The 23,511-nt window shown below is 42.6% G+C and overlaps 1 protein-coding gene across 2 annotated transcripts in view; it reads right to left on the bottom strand.

The window, feature by feature from the left end:
- LOC147701139 (sialic acid-binding Ig-like lectin 13) overlaps positions 1–23,511 on the bottom strand; it is a 291,587-nt gene that overhangs the window by 144,582 nt on the left and 123,494 nt on the right. For both annotated transcript variants that reach the window (XM_086929907.1, XM_086929906.1), the window contains exons 2-3: positions 21,405–21,598; positions 2,494–2,874 (exon numbers count right to left, since the gene is read on the bottom strand). In XM_086929907.1, the coding sequence (XP_086786033.1) occupies positions 2,494–2,874; positions 21,405–21,447 (424 nt within the window). In that variant the 5' untranslated portion in view covers positions 21,448–21,598. The remainder of the gene's footprint in view (positions 1–2,493; positions 2,875–21,404; positions 21,599–23,511) is intronic.

Raw genomic sequence — 23,511 nt, forward strand, 5'->3', positions numbered from 1 at the left:
GTAGTGTTGTTGTCGTTTTTCTTGTCCAGGTGGAAGTTGAGGTCTCCCAGTAGAATGTAGTTCTCGGATGGGAGGGCATATGGGCTGATGAAGTCAGCGATGTACTCACTGAATTGTGAGCGGGGTCCTGGGGGTCTGTAGATGAGGGTGCCTCTGAGTGTGGTTTTGGGGTCGGTGTGACTGGTCGTGATGCGAATGGTGTTCTTATGGACGATGGCGATGCCTCCTCCTGTTTGGTTGATGCGGTCCTTTCGGATGATTTTGTAGGTCTCCGGGATGGCTATGGCGATGTCGGGGGCTGATGAGGCGTTCATCCATGTTTCTGTGAGGAAGGCGACGTCCGGTGAAGTAGTGTCGAGTAGGTTCCAGAGTTCGATGGAGTGTCTGTGGATTGAGCGGGTGTTGAGCAGTAAGCACTTTAGGTGGTTAGGGTCCAAGCTCTGTTTGGGGTTAGTGAATTTGGTGAGGCTATTGATGCAGTCGAACTTGCATGAGTGGCAGGTGAAGGATCCATGGGTGTGACCTGGGGCGGCTTGGTAGCAGTTTGGGAGTGGGCCGGGGTTGAGAGCTGAGAGTGTTGAGGCGTCGTATATTATGCGGGTGGAATGGGATTTGCGGGGGGGTCTGGTGCTGGGCGCGGTCCAGGCGCGGACGGGCGTAGACTGGCTTACCTTTGGGGCACCTTCGGCGCGCATGGGGCTGTTGTAGTACTGGTAGTAGTGGCAAAAGTAGTATTAGTACTAGTAATTGTAGTAGTAGCAGCAGTAGTTATAGTAGGGGTAGTAGTAATAGTGGCAGTAGTAGAGGTAGTAATAGTAGTGGAAGAAGTAGCAGTAGTAGGAGATGTAGTAGCAATAGTAGTAGCGTCAGTGATATTATTAGTTGTAGTGGTCGTAGTAGTACCAGTAGTATTTAGAGAAGTAGTGCTAATAGTAGAGGTAGTAGTAGTGCTAGTAGTGGTGATACTAATAGCAATAGTAGTTGTAGTAGTGGCAGTAGTAGTAGCAGGGATATTAATGGTGGAAGTAGTAGTAATACTGATATTAGTGGAGATAGTAAAAATAATGGTGGCCTAGCAGTAGTAGAGGTAGTAGGGGCAGTAGCTGTAGTAATAGTAGTAGTTGCAGTGGTAGTAGTAGCAAACATAGTAGTAGTAGTACTGGTAGTATTTCCAGGAGTGGTATTGGTAGCTGTGGTGGTACTTGTAGTAGCAGTAGCAGTATTAGTGGTAATTGTAGTAGGGGTAGTAATAGTGGTAAAATAACAGTAGTAGTAGTAGTACTACTAGTAGTAGTATTAGTAGTGATAGTAGTAGTAGAAGTAGTGGTAGTATTAGTTGAAGTGGAGGTAGTAGTACTTGTAGTAGTGCCAATACATTTAGTAGTAGTAGTAGTGGTAGTAGTAGCAGTAGTAGTAGTTATATTAGTGGTAGTAGTAGCAGTAGTCATAGTACTGGCAGTTGTGGCAGTAGTGGTAGTAGTTGTAGTAGTAGTAGTGGTAGTGGTATCAGTGATGGTAGTAGTAGGGGTAGTGCTAGTTGAAGAGGAAGTAGTAGTATTGGTAGTAGTGGCAATAGTAGTAGTGGTAGTAGTAGCAGTAGTACTGATACTAGTGACAGTAGAGGTAGTATGGGTAGTAAAGGTCGTAGAAGTAGTAGTGGGAGTAGTACAGTAGAAGTAGTAGTGGCAGTTATGGGGTAGTAATAGTAGTAATAGTAGTGGAACTGTGTATTGGCAGTTGACATAGTAGTAGTAGTAGAAGTGATAGCGGTGGTAGGTGCAGCGGTGGTAGTAGTAGCAGCAGTAGTAATTGTAATAAGCATGAGGTCACACTGATTCCTGTTAAACATGATCTGCCTTTTTATCGCTTTAGGTAATGATACATCAAAGGAGAACTACGTTCAAGATAAAGCAGAATCGCTGCAAAGTAATGAAAGCAGGTTGGGTCAAATAAAAACCACTGTGTGCGCAGAATGTCATCTTTGTGCATTTTATTTGGAGTTTTTCTCTGAAATATGCAAAAATGTGAATAAGTGCACAATCGAACTAGTGATCCTCAAAAATACTTTTCACACTCCTTTGGTACATTTAAGGGCCTCTTTTATGTTACCTGTGGGTGTTTGAAATTAGCACACATGCCATCGTTTTAGAAGAGGAAAGTGGGAGATTTCAAAACAATAATCGGGAGACTTTATTTCTCCTATTGACGTCTGTTGAGCCTGAATCAGGTCTGTTGTCAGGTATGGGACCAGCAAGTGAGCTGCTGCAGGAATTCAAATATACCTTTTCCTCCCATTACCTGTCAGGCGCACGGAGAAAGCGCTATGGCAGGCCAAGAGAGCGTTACGAGAATGTTGTGGACTGCCCTGTGGGAGCGGAATAACACTGCACACTTATACGAATCCCGTCCCCTATATGTGGCATACATTGTGCTCTACAATGCACGGACTTAGAAATCAATATACAAACAGAGCGAAGTTCAGACGTGACTCACCTACAACCCTAACGCGCACAATATAATGGATATAAGAATATTCCGTTGTTGTGTAGTCATTGTGTTCATATTTGAAGTAATAGTTTCTTCCATCCCATCTCCGGACGTCACTGATGCTGAGGGAACAGTCCCTTCTCCTCACATCTCCCACCAGTTTAAAGCGGCCTCTGGCTTCCTCGAAGATGTCTTTGCTTTCATCGTTGGAAGCCACTGCCTTGTATTCTCTGTACTGTTGAACAAACCAGTATCCCCGGGATGTCACAACTGCCTCCCCCGTGTCCTCGATGGTGAACTGGCAGGGAATGAGGACGCACAGGCCTTCCTGAGCTGTGACGTACGATGGGGCGGTCAATGTATAATCTTTAGGGGCACTGAGAGCTCCTGTGGAGAAAGAGCAGCGGGTCAGCGGTTAGAACAATATGAACTAATGGCGGGAACTGAAGGGAAGAGGGGAAGCAGGAACCACAGAGCGGCCGCACTGAAAGCAGAGGGACAAGTGAGTCACGAGGAAGGAGCATTTTCAGCGATGATTACAGACAGTTTACAGTGAAAATATACTATACGTACTCTATCTGTAAACTATATATATATATATATATATATATATATATATATATATATATATATATATTCACTGAAAAAACCATATGTTTCACACCAGTTATAGTTAGCAGAACATTTTACTCACACAAAACCATTGAAATTCCCACGTTATAGTTAGTTGGACTCACTATAACTCGCGCGCCCGCAATCCACTGCTGATGTTTTCACATATTACATCATTCATGACATGGTCAGTGACATCACTGATGACATCCCTGATGACATCTCAAATGACATCACTGATGACATCACTGATTACATCATCTATGTGATAATATTATGCACCTCCTCACACTATATTCTAATCTTTGATACATCCAGTATTGAATACAGACTACCATTCCTGAAACCATTGACGCACCAATACTAGTTACTGCATACACACTCACTGATTCCTAAGTTTACACACAAATCCACTCATTCACCCATACAATCACTCATACATACAGTCACTCATCAATACAACACTATCATATGCACTCATACACCTATAAAGACACTGACACACTGCCACTCATCCATGGAGTTACTCACAAACCTAGTTAGTCATGCAAAGAAACAATCACACTCCCATTTCCTCATTTATACAGTTATAAACACATAACCTTACTTATTCAAACATATACTAACTAAGTATGGGCGGAAAATCCGTTACGCTCGCGGATTTTGCGGATTTTCAGTAAATTCGCAATCCGCGAGATTCGCGAATTTCTCGCAAAATCCACAAATTCGCACGCAGCGGATTTTTTTTCTTTGCGGTGTAAGTTCGCAATTGCGAACATGTAGGTGCGGCGGGCAGCAACAATCTCGCACTCGCGAAATTACAAAAATTGCAATTCTGCACAAGAAATCGACTAGCAAGCAGCATAGACCTTCTTAAAATGATGATTTTTATCAAAATAACTCCTCAGGTTGACATTTGCCTGCACTTTTTTGGATTTGAGGCCTTTTGATTTTCTTTGTATAACTTTTGGATTAGAAATCAACTTTCTCATATAAGCTTGGTGGGGCATTACAGTTGCTGTAATGCTGTTCTGCAGAAAAAAGAGTTTTGCAAAAGTGAAAGCAGGTTCAAAAGTTCAAACTCATCATTAGTAACCGTTCCCTGTAGTGCTTCCTGACAAGGGCCCCTCCAGAGTTCAGTTGCTAGTTGCAACAATTGTATGACCCTGCTCTGACCCTCAGAGCAGGCTCATAGAATAGCTACAAGTAGGCCACAAAGGTCCTGGAAAAAAAATTGCACTGCAACTGAAAGCAAATGACAGATGAGGAAGCAGGTGCCAGACTGGAATTTTAAAACAGTGACACATTAATAAATCAACCCCAAATTAATTCATGTCAGTTGAAGCAGGCAGGTGTGCTTGCTTTTTCCCCCCATAATCTACAGTGATGATGAACCAGAGGGTGGCATTGATGTTCCAGAGGTTGGCTTGGGTAAAACAGAGGGTGGCAGGGGTGAAACAGAGGGTGCTGGGAACCTGTGATGATGAACCAGACGTAGAAACAACATAATCGTGACCGTTGCGAGCCGACATGTAAGTTCGCAATTGCAAACTGTTACAAAACCCTCGCGAACTGTCAGAAATCCTTGCGAACTGGCAGAAATCCTTGCGAACACAAAAAAAAAATCCGCAAATTCGCGAGAATTCGCGGATTTTGCGGATTGCGAGTTCGCAAATTCGCAAAATTCGCGAACGCCAGATTCGCAAAATTCGCCCATGCTTAATACTAACACATACTTACTTTCTTTTACGATCACTGATACAAGTACACATTGAACCATACAGTCACTTACGCAATCACAGACTCTCATGTATAGTCATTGATATATGCCAACTCTCACATGCACTGTGTTTTACATATGTACTTACTTGGACATGTAGCACTGAGATATCCATTCACTCAGCAACACATCCATGCACACAGTCAACCGTCCATACAGCTATTTCCACATGCACTCTTGAACCCATACACCAAGTGAATCAACTGCTCACACATCTATGCACAGAGTCACACACCTCCCAGCCACTCCCACACACACTCACCCTCACATACACATACTTGGGCAACCAATCAATAACCCATATAGCCACTCATATAGCTACTGATCAACACATGTAGCACCTTACACAACAACAGACATACTGATGCACACATTCTAACAGTATAGTCACTATCCCATGCATTTAGTAAGACACATTTAATCTCCCACTCATACAGTCAGTCACGCACCTACTAAATCCTTTATCCAAACACTCATACATACACTCATTCTACAATATGTTAAACACATTTTTAATTTACAGGAACACACATTTACTGGATGATGTCATCAGTGATGTCATTTGAGATGTCATCAGTGATGTCATTGACCATGTCATGAATGATGTAATCTGTGTCATCATCAGCAGTGGATTGCGGGCGCGCGAGTTATAGTGAGTCCAACTAACTATAACGTGGGAATTTCAATGGTTTTGTGTGAGTAAAATGTTGTGCTAACTATAACTGGTGTGAAACCTATGGTTTTTTCAGTGAATTTGAAAGGTTTTTTAAAAGCTAATTCCTAACTATAAAGTTTGTGAAACCTATGGTTTTTTCTTTGAATTTCATAGTTATTTTAAAAGGTAATTCCTTTGTATATCGACTTTGTAACCTACGGTTTTTTTTTTAGCTGTTTTTTATAAATAATATTTTTTTTTTATAAAAAAATTATTTGTTCAATGTATATATATATTTTTTTATCATATTTTCCTGGGGCGCTCAGGGTGCGCGCACAGGTGAGCTTACCCGTATAATTTTGTCTCGTAGCGCTCCCGGTGCGTGCACCGGTGAGCTCTTCCGAGAGCATAGCGAGAGCGCTAATTCTTCGTTCGTAAAAAAAAAAAAAATTATGAAAACTAAATAATAATGCAAGACATTCAGTACCATACTTAAAAAAGCAGTATTTTTAATTTACGAAAAGAAAATGATTTTGCATTTCCGTACAGCTAGCAAAACGTCACTCAGGCACGCCGCGTAAGCGCCCCCGGAAGAGCCTACGTTCGCGCCACGTAAGCGTCCCGGAAGCGCCTACGTTCGCGACGCGTACGCGCCCCCGGAAGTTCTCCGGAGCGCGCAGCGTAAGCGCGTCAAGTCATATGACCTTAAAATAACACTTTTCATTGGTTGCTAACAGTTTTTTTTACCAAGAATGAAATCCCCACCCATTTCCTTCACTTCTTCTTTCACTTTTGTGACTGCAAGACCTGTCTTTTTGCTATTTAATCTTTGTTTGATTATCATGGCTGCCAGAGAACCCAGCAGCAGTGATGACCCAGATAGATTTTTAGATGAAGAGGTTCCTCAGCCTAGAAAAAAGGAGCATTTTATCAGGATTTTTTTTCTCCATACCAGCAGACCAAAAAAAAGTAAATGCTCCAAAAGTGGAGTGTCGAATTTGTCAAACTGTCCTGTCACGGGGTGACCCTTCCAAACAATATTCCTTAGGAAATTCCACTATGATCCGGCACGTTGAGAGGAGGCACCCTCAGAACTATGCCCGAGAGAGTGTCCGGGCTCTGGCACAAGAGGCTCCAGGGGATGGTGCTTCTACCTCAACTGGAGGACTAACTGCTTCGTTAGTGAGGGGGCGACCAGACCAGCTGATCCCTAATATTCAGCCTGCTTTTAATGAAGCCACAATTAAATGCAGAAAATGTGATCAGCTACTTTGTTATGGGGAAGAAAGTGTTATGCTCATGGTTCGAGCAATAGAGAACCACCGCTGCCATCCCCAGCCCTAATTTTGATTTTTTTATTTTGCTCCTGTTGAGCAGTTTCCCATTCCCTGTTTTTGTTTTTGTTAAAAAAAAAGAAAAAAGAAGAAAAAAAAAGTTCTTTTCAGAACTACCTCCAATTCTCTTCAAAGAGCTGTATTTTTAAAAAAATGAAAAATAATTTTTCCCCGTGGTGCGCTCAGGGTGCGCGTACCCGGGAACGCACCAAGCGCTTACCCCGCAAAAATTTCCCCACAAAAAAAAGTTTTTGTTGCCCTTCAGGGTCCTTCTAGGCCCCCCTCAGAAAACTTAGGGGGTCAGGGGGTGTCTACTCTGCCCCCTTTTAATTATTTCCCCCTTTCTTTTTCACCTCTTGTGTCTCGATTCTACCGAGACACAAGATGGCGGACTCTCCAGACTGTTTAGAATGTTGAAAGACAAACGACAGCCAATCACCTTTCCGCTCGCGCACTCCCATAGCGTGCCGGGAGCGCTCCCCGGTACGCGTACCAGTGAGCGCTCGGTGCGCGCCTATAGATATATATTTGTTTTTGAAGTTAATTTAAAAAAAAAACACTGGAGCAATTTCCACCAAATATAGCAAAGGCACATCTGCGTACCAGTCCCTACAATTTTGCCAAGTTTGGCAGAATTCCATTCAGCGGTTCGGGCTGTAGACTTGTCAGACCGTCCTACGGAAATTAACATGGGGAAAACACGTTTTGGGACTCCCCTTTTTTCTCAGCCCCCACTTCACGAACCCCCCCCCGAAACTTACAGGGAAGGAGCAGAGCGGAGCGGGCCAAAATTTTGAAAAATTACACGCAAATTCCTCAACCGGCGCCAGAGTTATTCCCAATAGAATGTTGCGGATTTCCTATGGTAGCCAATCCTAACTATTACTACCTACTGGCGACCACCAGTAGGTAATATATATATATATATATATATATATATATATATATATATATATATATATATATATATATATATATATATATATATATATATATATATATATATATATATATATATATATATATATATATTTAATTATTTGGTGTCTTATATAGCACAAACATGACCCAGAGTAGGGTATCAGAGAGCTTTACATTACATATCTTTAACCCCCTCCAGGTGGCAATTCGCTCCTCCGCGCTCCCCCTTAACCAACTATGCACTTTTCCGAAAATCACCACTGACCACATTCTTTGGTGCCTGAAAAGGTCGAAGTTTATTCTTTCAAATGCTTATACATTTCAAAACCGTTTATGGTCATATCTACATTCATTGTCAATGTTATATATTTACTTCATTGCTCTTTAAGCCTTTTCCTTGCATGATGGACCCAGCCTCCTCAATATCCTTGGAGGGGAGGGGCCCCTTTCGTTGGGCTTCCGATTCACGGATCTAGGCTTCATCTTGCTACCGATTTGGAGGGGGCCTTCCATACCTGCCCGGGCTGCAAGTGCCGTCCCGCTCGCCCTGTACCCTTTTGTGGGCCCTCCCTTCTCTCAGGAATCCCTGCCATGTGGCATCCCAAGGACCATACTTGAGCATCTACTCTACCTTTCCTGAGGCTGAGTCCTTGCCATCTTCCCCCTTGGTACCCCTGGCATGAGGCATCCCAAGGGTCCAGCGGGAGCCTCATATCTATTTTGTCTAAGGCGGGACACCTCCCCTTGGCCTCCTCAGTTCCCCTGCTGTGAGGCATCCCAAGGACACTGTGAGGGCCTTCCATCTACCTTCGAGTACATTTTCTCCTTTTACTAACTTTGTTGTGTTTTTGTTCCACCACGCTACCTATGGTTCCCCGATCGGAGGGAGCTCCCCCTACCCGGCCTTTCCTTTTCTCTTGTTTGAAACCCATATGCTCCAGTAACCCCACAATAGTCAGTAAGAACATGTCCTTTCTCACCCCCGGGAGGTGTACCCCATCCTCCATATGACACCGCGGGGACCTCAGGTTTATGAAACCTTGTCTAACGAAGCCCCATCCATTCGCCCTACACTCATTGGTCATGGTGATATTCAGCTTCTGTCTGGACTTTTCCACTGCTCCCAGATCCACTGCCCCCGCCAGGCCTTCTTCACTATGATCTCTGAAAAGATTACTTCTGCTGGGCGGATCAGGCATGCCTTCTCCTTCCTTGGATGCAAGAGGAGGGTGTATGTGCTTGCTTGGGACATTGGGCCCTTTTTATCCTCCCCTCACCTTTTCAAGCTCGCCCCCTGATTGGGGGGTTCGCCTTGTTCTGATAGGGCCAATCCAGGCCCCGGCTGGCCTAGCCGGCATGCAAATAGTAGTGGGGGGCCTCCGGATGGCGTTTTACCCCAGCCCTCATCGGGTCCGGCTTTGCCTCCCTGGCCCGGGCTCTAACTTAGAACAGACACGCACGTCGTGTAGATTTCGTAACTATACACAAAGTACAGCAAATTTCAAGAGATAGTTATGCAACCAAGTCATTAGTAGATGTACATTATTCTGTGAGAGAAACATTGGAGTTTTAACAATCAAGTATACAAGAAAAAAAATGAGATTAATGTTCAATGAGAGGTAGCATATGTATGATCAAGACGGATGTATTATAATGTCTATACTGCTGAGAATAGGGGAAGAAATGTGATCATATAAAAAGATTTGGCTTCTTCTTTGAACGCAGCGATGGATGAAATTCTTCTAATGTTCGGGGGAGAGCATTCCATATTCTTGGCGCTCCACCAGAGAAAGCTCATTCATAAGTTCATTTCTTACGGAAATGGGGCAGTTTCAGTAATAGATCTCTGTGACTTCGGGTAACACAGAATCCTCCTGATTGAATGATTTTCTGGGCTAGGTAATTGTTGTTTTGTGGTGTAACGCTTTGTGAGTGATACATGCCATTTTTAGTTGTATTTTTGCTTTGTACGGCAACCAATTAAGTGCTTTCAGATGAGGGGTGATGTGGTTGAATTTTCTGGAGCCAGTTATAAGTCTTGTGGCCATATTAAGACAGGCTTTCAGAGGCACTGTTGAAATCTTGGGAAGACCTGCTGGAGTTGTGCAACCATACTCGATCCTTGAAATGACTAATGCCTGGACTGCTGTTTTAAGGTCTGGATTGTTTATGAAAGGTTTCAGCTTTCTGTGTTAGCTTAAGTGGAAGTGGGCGTTTAATGCCACTGTGTTAATTTGTGATAACATGTTCAAGTTTTTGTCTAGTATAATACCCAGCGATTTGGAAAAATAACAATCCTCTGAGTACAGTTTGATGCTGTGATCAGGTTGTTCCACTCTGGGATGATCGCCGCATTTTTCTGGGGGGAAATCAGCAGGAGTTCATTTTTATGCGGGTTAAGCTTGAGGAGATTGCTCGTTAGTGAATGGGCAGTACTCTTTAATGCTTGATTCATGATACCTATCTCTTCTATTGATGAGATTTTGATGTAGGGCTGCATGTCATCTGCGTACATGTGGAAGGAGATGTTTGCATGATGTAGGGTGTCTGTGAGTAGCTCTACGTACAGATTGAATAGAGCAGTGGATAGTGTTAAGCCCTGAGGAACACCAATATAATTTCTGTACGAGGCTGATAATGTTTGGTTGACTGTGAATTTTAGCGATCTGTTCTCTAAGAATGAGCTAAACCACTTTAAGACTGTACCCTCTAAACCCACCCTATTTTTCAAGCAATCTAGTATTTTAGCATGGTTTACCATGTCGAATGCTGATGAAAGTTCGATCAGGATTAGGAGACAGGTTTCGTTGCCGCTGAGGGTATGTAGAGCATCATCCACAATTTGGGAACAGTCCAGCCCGAACTGCCAAGCCATGTCTTCCCTGGACCGGAATCAAGCATCCTAGGACCGGTTTCTGGCTATCAGCTGTTTTCAGCCAGGATAGCTTGACTCCAGTGGCATAGTGAGCAAGGGACAAATGCCTGGGGATACCCTTTCCACATAGGGTGAACAGCAAAGCACACAAGATGATGGTTGGAATGTTGCAGAATGGCAAAACATTCACCCCCAGTCACAGATCTGGGTATAATCCATCGTTATTTTGCTCACCAAGCCACCCCAGTTCAGACATGGCCATATGCAAATCAGTCTTGACCCTGTGCCTCATTGGAACAGTCGAGCCTGAACTGCCAAGCCATGTCTTCCGTGGACCGGAATCAAGCATCCTAGGACCGGTTTCTGGCTATCAGCCGTCTTCAGCCAGGATAGCATTGACTCCAGTGGCGCAGTGAGCACGGGACCCACGTCTGGGCATACCCTTCCCACATAGGGTGAACAGCAAAACAAACAAGATGATGGACGAAATGTTGCACAATGGCAAAACATTCACACCCAGTCACAGATCTGGGTGTAATCCATTGTTATTCTGCTCACCAAGCCACCCCTGTTTAAACATTGCCATATGCAAATCAGTCTTGACCCTGTGCCTCATGGGAACAGTCCAGCCCGAACTGCGAAAAAGCCATGTCTTTCCTGGACCGGAATCAAAAATCCAGATCCCCTCTTGATCACAAGGTCAGGTCATCTCTTGCAAAACAACTATCTGAGTCCATCTTCTGCCTTCTAAACCAATACCTGGAGGACGGATATCTACCCCCCTCATGGAAGGTGGCCCAAGTCATTCCCATATGGAAAAATCCCAAACTACCCACAGAGAATCTAACAAATCTCGCCTCATCTCCCTCTTACCTTACATGAGAAAAGTCTTTGAACAACATGTCAACAACCACCTCTCTGACCATATCAAAGCGGCAGGCTACTTGGACCCAGCCCAATCGGGCTTCCGACCCAAATATAGCACTGAGACTGCTCTAGTGGCCATTACCGACAACATCAGGCTCGCCCTAGACCAGAGCCAGCCCACCATCCTCGTGCTATTAGACCTCTCTGCCGCCTTCCATATGGTCGACCACCAAACTTTGATCATGAGAATGAGGGAGGCAGGGATCAGGGGAGTGGCCCTGAAATAGATGGTCAGCTTCCTCTCTAACAGGTCCCAGACCACCAACATTGGCCCTTTGTACTCCAAAGCACAAGAACATACCAAGGGGGTGCCGCAAGGATCTTGCCTAAGCCCCACTATGTTCAATATCTACATAGCCCCCATGGCAGCTCTCTTATGAAAGCATTGGTTTGCCCCAATATCCTTCACGGACGACACCCAACTTACCTTCTCATTCAACAAAACCTCTCAAACCGCCCAATCCACCTTCTCCGCCGGCATGCTAGCAATATCCCGATGGATGGAAAATAACTACCTCCAGCTAAATGCCGGGAAGGCAGATGTTTTGCTTTTCGGCGACTCCCCACTCCTATGGTCACCTCACTGCTGGCCCCCGGAACTTGGGAAGGCCCCTTCCCCAGCAACCGCCGTTAAAAACCTAGGAGTGTACCTTGAACAGACCCTCACTATGAATAAACATACTACTCACACCGTTGGCTCATGCTTCCACATATTAGGCCTCCTTAGGAGAGCTATCCCCTATCTACCAGACTCCACCAGAAAGACCGTGACTCAAACTCTAGTACTGATTAAGTTGGATTACTGCAATGCCCTTCTGATCGCAGCCACCGAGTCCTCCTTAAATCGACTCCAAATGATACAAAACACTGCTGCCTGCCTGATACTAAATGCCCCTCATAGATCTGCTTCTCTTTCCCTCCTTCACCAATTACACTGGCTACCCATACTACAACGCGTGAAATTTAAGATTTGCTGCCTCAACCATAAATCTATATGGGGGAACGGCCCCAGCTATCTGGCGGAGAGACTACACCCATACACCCCACCACGGACTCTACGCTCAAGTTCCAAAGCCCTTCTTGACACACCCAGAATGAAAAATTCAAGGACTGAAGTCCTTCTCTCTCCAAGCCCCTTAATATGGAACCAACTCCCTCTTGCCTTAAGACAATGCCCGGCCACTTGAAGTTTAGGAAAACTCTGAAAACCATTCTGTTCTCAGTCTAGCCTATGCCACCGCTTTCATTGCACGTCCTGAGCGCTGAGATACACCCACAGGGGTGATTCAATCGCTATACAAATATTAAATCAAATCAAATCAAATCAAACCTCTCTTGCTTCTTTCTGCACCTCTCTTAGGGCCAGATGTATGTAGCCCACATTTTGCTATTCCCTATTTGTGAATCACAAGGATTCTCAATTAAGAAATAGTAAAATGCAATACATGAAGGTGTATAGTAGACCTTTTGCGATTCCTAAGTGGTCACCAATGACCTACCTCATTAATGTTAATGAGGTAGGTCGCAGTTTCCGGCCACCTAGGAATCGCAAAAATCACAGTGATGATGACCTGCTGAGATCAGCAGATCACCATGTCCATGATTGCTTTTCATTTAAGCAATCTTCGAGGTGCTTTACAAAAGGAAAAATGAAAAGTTTTCATTTTTTAAGACCAGGCAGTGGTCTGCCTGCTCTTAAAAATTGTTTTACAAACATTCACAAAGGGAAATGGGTCCCTTAGGGACCCCTTCCCATTTGCTAATGGGTTACCACCTACTTGAAGTAGGCAGTAATATGAGAATGTTTTGCAACCGCAATTGCGGTCACAAAACATTCATACATACCGATGCGATCCGGTATTAGGAAGGGGCGCCCTAAAGAAGCCCCTTCCTAATACCAATCGCAGGCCAATTTCTGATTCGGTAACAGGTTACTGAATTGCTTATTTGGGGTTGCTGCATCAGAAAAGCAATTTTTGCGTTTGCAAATGGGCAGATTCGCACAAATCCGCCCTTTTGCGAATGCAAAAATGCTTGCTATATCTGCCCCCTAATTCTTTTTGCACTTCTCTTGTGTTTTCTGTGCCTTTCTTTCTTTCTGTAGCTCTGTTCCTCTCTCTGCACTTCTCTTACTTATTTCTGCACCTCTCTTGCTTCTTTCTGATCCTAAGTCACCTCTTTTTGTATCTCACTCTCTTCTTGCTGCACCTCTATTTCTTCTTTCTAGATTTCTCTTGCTTTTTTCTACACCTCTCTTACCTCGTTCTGCATCTTAATTGCCTCCTTCTGTACCTCACTCTCTTTTTCCTTCACCTCTCTTGCTTCTTTCTGCACCTCTCTTGTGGATTTCTGCACCTCAGTTGCCCCTTTATCCAACTCACTCTCTTCTTTCTATATATCTCTTGCTTCTTTCTGCACCTCTCTTCCTATTTTTACAACTCACTTGCTTCTTTCTGCACTTCTCTTGCCTCTTTCTACACCTCTCTTACCTCTTTCAGCAACTCTCATTTCTCTTTATGCACCTCTTCTGTTTCTTCCTGCACCTCGTTTGCCTCTTTCATTACTTCTCTTGCTTCTTTTCTCACTTCTCTTCCTTCTTTCTGAACTTCTCTTGCTTCTTCCTACACCTCTCTTCCTTCTGTATGCACCTTTCTTCTTTCTGTACTTCTCTTGTCTGTTCTGCACCTCTGTTCCTCTTTCTGCATTTCTCCTGCCTCTTTCTGCACCTCTTTTGCCTCTTTCTGCACCTCTCTAGCCTATTTTTGTACTTCTCTTGCCTCTTTCTGCATCCCGCTTGCTTCTTATTGCACCTCTCTTGCCTCTATCTGCTCCCAACTTGCCTCTTTCTGTACCACACTCTCTTCGTTGTGCACCTCTCTTGATTTTTTCTGCACTTCTCTTCCCTCTTTCTGTACCTCTGTTACTTCTTTCTGTACATTTCTCCTTCTTTCTGCGCTTCTCTGGCTTCATTATGTACCTATCTTCTTTCTTTCTGTGCCACTCTTGCCTCTTTATGTACCTGTCTTGCCTCTTTCTGCATCCCTCTTGCTTCTTTCTATACCCCTCTTGCCTCTATCTGCACATCACTTGCCTCTTTCTGCACCTTATTTCTTCTTTCTGCACCTCTCTTGCTTATCTCTGTACCTTTCTTGCTTCTTTCTGCACCTCCGTTCCTCTTTCTGTACCTCTCTTGTTTCTTTCTGCACCTATATTGCCTCTATTTGCACCGCACTTGCCTCTCTCTGCAACTCACTCTCTTCTTTCTGTACCCGTCATGCTTGTTTCTGTACTTTTCTTGCTTGTTTCTACACCTCTCTTATTTCTTTCTGCACCTCTCCTGTTTCTTTCCACATCTGTCTTTCTTCTTTCTGCACATCTTTTGCCTCTTTCTGTATTTCACTTGCCACTTTCTGCACCTCTGTTGATTCTTTCTGCTCCTCTCTTCGTCTGTGTATTCTTCTCTTGTCTTTTTCTGCACTTCTCTAGCTTCTTTCTATATATTTCTTGCCTCGTTCTACTCCTCTCTGATTATTTCTGCACTCCTCTTGCCTGTTTATGCACCTTTCATGCCTCTTTCTATGCCTTTCTTTTTCTTTGTGCAACTCTCTTGCTTCTGTCTGTACTTCTTTGATCTCTTTCTGCACTTCTCTTGCCACTTTCTGTGCCTCTCTAGCCTATTTCTGCCCCTCACTCTCTTCTTTCTGTAGCTCTCTTCCTCTTTCTGCAACTCTCTTGCATGTTCCTGTACCTCTCTTGCTTTTTAAGTACCTCTATTGCCTCTTTCCACACCTCAGTTGCTTCTTTCAGTACCTCACTCTCTTCTTTCTGTGCCTCTCATGCCACTTTTTACACCTATCTTGCTTCTTTCTGCACCTCTATTACCTCTTTTTGTACCTCAGTTGCCTCTTTTTGCACCTTACTCCCTTCTTTTTGCACCTCTCTTGCTTTTTTCTGCATGTGTTCTGCTTCTTTCTTCACCTCTCCTGGTTCTTTCTGTACCTCTCTTGCTTCTTTCTGCAAGTTTCTTGCTTTTTTCTGCATATCTCTTGCTTCTTTCTGTACAACTCTTGCTTCTTTCTGCATATCTCTTGCTTCTTTCTATGCATCTCTTGCCTCGTTCTGCCCCTTTCTTGCTTCTTTCTGCACCTCTCATAGTTCTTTCTGCAATCCTCTTGCATGTTCTGCACCTCTCCTATTTCTTTCTGTAGCTATATTTCTCTCTCTGCACCTCTATTACTTGTTTCTGCACCTCTCTTCTCTCTTTCTGTACCTCAGTTACCTCTTTCTGAATATCCCTCTCTTTTTCTATACCTCTCTTGCTTATTTCTGCAACTCTTTTGCTTTTTTTTGCACATCACTTACCTCTGCATACCTCAGTTGCCTCCTTCTGTACACCCACTCTCTTCTTTCTACACCTCTCTTGCTTGTTTCTGCACCTCTCTTGCATCTTTCTGCACCTCAGGTGCCTATTTATACAGCTCACTCTCTTCTTTCTACACATCTCTTGCTTCTTTCTGTAAGTTTCTTGTTTCTTTCTGCACTTATTTTCCTCTTGCTGCTTCTATTTGCACTTCTCTTCCTTCTTTCTGCACCTCTCTTACCTCTTTCATCACCTTTCCTGTCTCTTTCTGCACTCTCTCATGCTACTTTCTGTACCTCCTTTGCTTCTTCCTGTACCTCTCTTGCCTCGTTAATCACTTCTCTTGCTTCTTTCCTCACTTCTCTTGCTTCTTTCTGCACTACTCTTCTCTTGCTTCTTTATGCACCTCTTGTTTCTTTCTGCACCTGTCTTTCTTCATTCTGCACTTCTCTTGCCTCTTTTTGTACGTCACTTGCCACTTTCTGCACCTCTGTTACGACCTTTTATGCCTTTCTTTATCGGTGTGCACTTCTCTTGTCTAATTCTGCACTTCTTTTGCTTCTTTCTGTACCTTTCTTTCTGCACCTCTCTTGCTTCTTTTTGCACCCCTCTTGCCTGTTTCTGCAGCTCATTTGCCTCTTTTTGGTCCTCATTCTCTTTTTTCTGTACCTCTCTGGCTTCTTTGAGTACCTTCATTACTTGTTTGTGCACCTCTCCTAGTTCTTTCTGTACATCTTTTGCCATTTTCTGTATCTCTCTTGTTTCTTTTTGTACCTCTCTTTCTGTACCTCTCTTGCTTTTTTCTGTACCTCTCTTGCCTCTTTTGGTACGTCTCTTGCCTCTTTGTGTGTATTTCTTCTTCTTTGTGTACCTCTTTTGCATCTTTCGGCACTTCTTTGACCTCTTTGTGCACCTCTCGTGTCTTTTTCCACTTCTATTGCCTCTTTCTGGATCTCTTGTGCTTCTTTGTGCACCTATCTTGCTTCTTTGTGCAACTCTCTTGCTTATTTATGTACCTCTTTTACCTTTGTCTGTACCTCTCTTGCCTCTTTCTACACCTCACCTGCCTCTTTCTGCACCTCACTCTCTTCTTTATGCAGCTCTCTTGCTTCTTTGTGTATCCCTCTTGCTTCTTTGTGTACCTCTCTTGCTCCCTTTTGCACCTTTCTTGTTTCTTTCTGCACTACACTTGCTTCTTTCTGTACCTTTCATCCTCTTTCTTCAATTCTCTTGCTTCTTTGTGTACCTCTTTTGCGTCTATCTCTACCTTTCTTCCTCTTTCCTCACCTCACTTGTCTCTTTCTCTACCTCTCATGCTTCTTTCTGCACCTCTTTTGCTTCTTTCTGCACCTCTCTTGCCTCTTTTATAATTTCTCTTGCTTCTTTCCAAAATTCTCTTTACTCTTTCTGTATCTCTCTTGCTTCTTCCTACACCTTTCTTCCTCTTGCTGCACCTTTCGTCCTCTTTCTTCACCTCTTTTGATTGTTTCTGCATTTCTCCTGCTTCTTTCTGTACCTCTTGTGTTTCTTTATGCACCTCTCTTGCTTCATTATTCACCTGTCTGTCTTCCTTTTTGTACTTCTCTTGCCTCTTTTCCGTTCTTCATTTGCCACCTCTATTGCTTCTTTCTGTACCTTTCTTTGTCTGTGTGCACTTCTCTTGTCTCTTTCTCCATATCTCTTGCTTCTTCTTGTACCTTTCCTACCTCTTTCTGCACCTCTTGTTTCTATCTGCACTCCTCTTGCCTATTTCTGTACCTGACTTGCCTCTTTATGGACCTCATTCTCTTCTTTCTGCACCTCTCTTGCCCCTTTGTGCACCGTTGTTGCTAATTTCTGCAGTTCCCTTAGTTCTTTCTGTACTTCTCTTGCCCTTTTCTGCACCTCTCTTGCTTCCTTCTGCAGCTCTCTTGCTTCTTTCTTTACATGGCTTTCTTCTTTCTGCACTTCCCTTGACTCTTTCTGTACTTCACATGCCACTTTCTGCACCTCTCTTGCTTCTTTCTGTGCCTCTCTTACATCTTTCTATACCCCTCTTGCCTCTTTCTGCACCTCACTTGTCTCTTTCTGCACCTCACTCTCTTCTTTCAGAAGCTCGCTTGCTTCTTTGTGCACCACTCTTGCTTCTTTGTGCACCTCTCATAGTTCTTTCAACACCTCTCCTGCTTCTTTTTGCACCTCTCCTGCCTCTTTCTGCACCTCTTTTGCTTCTTTCTGCACCTCTCTGGCTTCTTTCTGTACTTCTCTTGCTTCGTTCTTTACCTTTCTTCCTCTCTCTGCACTTCTCTTGTCTCTTTTCATATCTCTTGTTTCTTTCTGCACTTCCCATCCGTCTTTTTGCACCTTTCGTTTCTTTCTGCATTACGCTTGATTCTTTCTCTACCTTTCGTCCTCTTTCTGCACTTTTCTTGCCTTTTTCTGTACTTTTCATGCCTCTTTCTTCACTTCTCTTTCTGCTTTCTGCACCTTTCTTCCTCTTTCTGTACCTTTCTTCCTCTTTCTGCACCTCTTTTACTTCTTTCTGTACTTCTATTGTCTGTTTCTGCAACTCTGTAACCTATTGCACTTCTCTTGCCTCCTGCTGCAATTCACTTACATCTTTGTGTACCTATCTTGCCTCTTTCTCTATCTTTCTTCCTCTTTCTGTACCTTTCTTCTTCTTTATTCTCCTCTCTTGCTTCTTTCTACACCTAAATTGCTTGTTTCTTCACCTCTCTTAGTTCTTTCTGCAATTCTCTTGCCTTTTTCTGTACATATTTCGCTTTTTTCTGCAACTCTTTCTCTTTCTGCTCATCTCTTTCTTTTTTCTATACCCCTTTTGCCTATTTCGGACACTCTTTTGCCTTTTTCTGTGCATTTCTTCTTCTTTGTGCACCTCTCACTTCTTTCAGCACCTCTTTCTGCTTATTTGTACATCTCTCTTGCTACTTGTCTTGCTTCTTTCTGCAACTGTCTTTCTTCTTTTTTGCACTTTTCTTGTCTCTTTCTGTACTTCACTTGCCACTTTCTGTATCTCTCTTGCTTCTTTCTGCACCTCTCTTGCATCTTTCAGCACGTCTCTTGCTTCTTCCTGTTCCTCTCGTGCCTCTTTCTAAACCTATTTTACTTCTTTCTGCAACTGCCTTGCTTCTTTTTACACTGCTCTTGATTCTTTCTTCACCTTTCTTCCTCTTTCTGCACTTCTCTTGCCTCTTTTTGCACATCTCTTGCTTCTTTCTGCACTTCTCTCCTGTCTTTCTATACCTCTTTTGCACCACTCTTGCTTCTTTCTCTACCTCTCTCGCCTCTTTCTGCACTGCACTTTTCTGTAACTCTCTTGCTTCTTACTGCACTTCTGTTGCTTCTTTCTGCACTTTTCTTCTTTATGCACTTCTCTTGCTTCTTTCTCTCTTTCTCTCCTGTTTTTCCGTAGCTCTTTTGCTTCTTTCTGCAGCTCTCTTGCTTCTTTCTGCTCTTTTCTTACCTCTTTCTGTACTTCTCTTGCCTCTTTCTATACTTCCCTTGGTTGTTTCTGCACCTTTCTTTCTCTTTCTGTACCTTTTGTCCTCTTTATGTACCTCTTTTGCTTCTTTCTGCACTTCTCTTGCCTCTTTCTGACCTCTTTTACCTATTGCACTTGCCTCTTTCTACAATTCTCTTGCATCTTGTTTTACCTCGTGTGCCTCTTTCTCTGCCTTTTTTCTTCTTTCAGCCCCTCACTTGTCTCTTTTTGTACCTCTCAAGATTTTTTCTGCTCCTAGTTTGCTTCTTACTGTACCTCTCTTGCTTCTTTCTGCACCTGTCTGTCTTCTTTCTCTACTTCTCTTGTCTCTTTCTGCATCTTTCTTGCTTGTTTTTGCACCTTTGTTCCTCTTTCTGCACTGTTCTTCCTCTTTCTTCAATGCTTTTGCTTTTTTCTGCACTTCACCTGCTTCTTTATGCCCCTCTCTTGCTTCTCTCTGCACCTGTCTTTCTTCTTTCTGTACTTCTATTGCCCTTTTCTGTATTCCACTTGCCAATTTCTGCACCTCTCTTGCTTCTTTCTGCACCTTTTATCTGTGAACATTTCTCATGTCTCTTTCTGCACTTCTCTTGCTTCTTTCTGTACCTTTCTTGCCTCTCGCTGCTCCTCTCTTGCTTTTTTCTGCACCCTCTTGCCTCTTTTTGTACCTCACTTGGCCTTTCTGTACCCTATTCTCTGCAGCTTTCTTGCTTCTTTCTGCACCTTTTTATGCACCTCTCTTAGTTCTTTCTGCACTTCATTGACCTCCTTCTGCAATTCTCTTGGCTCTTTCTCCACTTCTATCACATATTTCTGTACTTTTCTAGCTTCTTTCTCTACTTCTCTTGCTTCTTTCTAGACTTCTTTTGCTCCTTTGTGCAGCTCTCTTTCTTCTTTCTGCACTTCACATGCCTCTTTCTGCACCTCTGTTGCTTCTTTCTGCACCTCTTTCATCTATCTGTGAGCACTTCGCTTATCTCTTTCTGTACTTTTGTTGCTTCTTTCGGTATCTTTCTTGCCTCTTTCTGCTCCTCTCTTGCTTTTTTCTGCACCCATCTTGCCTTTTTTGTGCCTCACTTGCTCTTTCTGTACCCTATTCTCATCTTTCTGTAACTTTCTTGCTTCTTTCTGCACTTTTGTTTGTTTCTGCCCCTCTCTTAGTTCTTTCTGCACTTCACTGACCTCTTTCTGCAATTCTCTTGGCTCTTTCTCCTCTTCTATCACATCTTCCTGTACTTTTCTAGCTTCTTTCTCTACTTCTCTTGCTTCTTTCTAGACATTGTTTGCTTCTTTGTGCACCACTCTTGGTTCTTTCTGCACTTCACTTGCCTCTTTCTGTACCTCTGTTGCTTCTTCCTGCACCTCTTTCCTCTTTCTGCACCTCTCTTGATTCTTTCTGTACCTCTCTTACCTCTTTCTGGTTCTCATTGTGGTTAGCCTCATCTTGTGACTGTGCTTGTTCTGGTGTGGTCAGATAACCTCAGTTGGCACTTTCTGCTTCTGAGTCTATTTTTTACCAACATCTTAAATATTGCATATCTCCGGTTTTACTGACAGGGGTTTTGTTGTTTTGGTGTCAAATACTTAATTACATTTTACTGTATTTTTCTACATTAGTGTGAGATTTTTCTTGTGTTTTTGTTTTCACTTTATTACTTTTTAAGAGCAACATAAATCCGTTATACATTGCCTCTAAGTTAAGTCGGGCTGCTTTGTGCCAAGCTACCAGAGGGTTAGGCACATGCTAATTTAGTGGATATTTGTGTTTCACCCTGAAAGATTGTGGTTGTTGCTTAAGAAGGGCTCACAACCATCTCAACCAATAATCTGATTTCTCACTTATAGAATCAATCAATGGCAGTCTATCCCAAGTAAAAACATCAATAGAAACATTCCCTCGAAAATCAGTTTAAATGCCAAATATGTCTACTTTGTAAATGTTTTAAAAGTTTAGTTTAGATAGGACCCTTACCTTTCCAAAGAAAAAATATCACAAGGAGTCTAACAAAACCCATAGTTATTCTAGATTAGATGATGGAGATATTTCCAGATCTGTGAGTTCCAAGAGGGTAGTCGTGTCTGTGCAAGGCTCAAAACTCATAGGAAAGATGAATGGACATCACTTGTTTGTGGTGCAGCAAATCCAAGGAATTCCTCTGAGCTGATCTGAGGAGGGAAATATTAATGTATTATTAATGTATGATCTTCATATGCAACAATACATATAGCAATATAGCAAAAATATAACAGTACATTTGATCAGTTCATTTTTAGAGACCAGATATAAACCATGGAATCTGATGCCAGTTGGAAGTACAGCTTCATTATGAACTGGAGACATCAGGGAACAAAGGGGCCGATTTACATTACTGTAGATTACTTTTTCCCGATGTGCTACCATGCAATGGTGAGCCTGAGTTTTTTTTGTTATGCAGAAAAAATTCTGAAAGCTCGTACATTTTTCCCTACATTTGAGGGCCAATGCTGAATTTTTCATAACAGGCCCTGATATTGCAGACTCCTGTATGGAAATTCTACATCAGAAGGTCTATCCCAAATAAATTGGTGGTAATTCTGTCTGGAAGGGAAGTCTCTTGCCAGTGTTCTGCCTGGAATTAATTCAATGAGCGGAAACTATTTAAATGGATCTAGGGAGGTTTGGTTCATTTAATTGTGAGTCTGCCTTGAAAAGGCACTTAGAACCAAGGTCAAAATGAATGTCTGACATAATATCGACAGACAGAATATCGACCTGCAAAAATATCGGAGCAAAAATATCGACAGCAAAAATATCGGAATCCTATCTTCATTAAGGTAAGTACAAAAATATCGAAAAAATAATATCGTAGTACAAAAATATCGGAATCAAAAATATCGTTTTTTTGAATGTATTAATAATAATGTAAAAATAATATTAAAATACATATAATTTTACAACTATTAAATAAAAATATTAAAACAAAATTAAAACTAATACATATACATTTAAAATAAATAAAACACTTAAAAATTTAAAGTAAATGTAATTTTTTTCATCTAATTTATTTGATTTAATGTAATATTTTTTTGTTTTTACCCTGTACGCCTGTACCCCAAAAACCCAAACTGACCCTGAACCCTAAAAATATCCCTGTACCCCAAAAACCCAAAACTGACCCAGGAACCTAAAAATACCCCTTTACCCAAATACTGAAAACTGACCCTGAACCCTAAAAATACCCCTTTACCCAAAAACTGAAAACTGACCCTAAACCCTAAAAATACCCCTTTACCCAAAAACTGAAAACTGACCCTGAACCCTAGAAATACCCCTGTACTCCAAAAACCCAAAACTGACCCAGAACCCTAAAAATACCCCTTTACCCAAATACTGAAAACTGACCCTGAACCCTAAAAATACCCCTTTACCCAAAAACTGAAAACGGACCCTGAACCCTAAAAATATCCCTGTACCCCAAAAACCCAAAACTGACCCAGAACCCTAAAAATACCCCTTTACCCAAATACTGAAAACTGACCCTGAACCCTAAAAATACCCCTTTACCCAAAAACTGAAAACTGACCCTAAACCCTAAAAATACCCCTTTACCCAAAAACTGAAAACTGACCCTGAACCCTAAAAATACCCCTTTACCCATGAACTGAAAACTGACCGAGAACCCTAAAAATACCCCTTTACCCAAAAACTGAAAACTGACCCTGAACCCTAAAAATACCCCTTTACCCAAAAACTGAAAACTGACCCTGAACCCTAAAAATACCCCTTTACCCATGAACTGAAAACTGACCAAGAACCCTAAAAATACCCCTTTACCCAAAAACTGAAAACTGACCCTGAACCCTAAAAATACCCCTTTACCCAAAAACTGAAAACTGACCCTGAACCCTAAAAATACCCCTTTACCCATGAACTGAAAACTGACCCAGAACCCTAAAAATACCCCTTTACCCAAAAACTGAAAACTGACCCTGAACCCTAAAAATACCCCTTTACCCAAAAACTGAAAACTGACCCTGAACCCTAAAAATACCCCTTTACCCAAAAATTGAAAACTGACCCAGAACCCTAAAAATACCCC

Source organism: Lissotriton vulgaris, chromosome 7, assembly GCF_964263255.1.
Source record: "Lissotriton vulgaris chromosome 7, aLisVul1.2, whole genome shotgun sequence".
Classification (NCBI taxonomy): Eukaryota; Metazoa; Chordata; class Amphibia; order Caudata; family Salamandridae; genus Lissotriton; species Lissotriton vulgaris.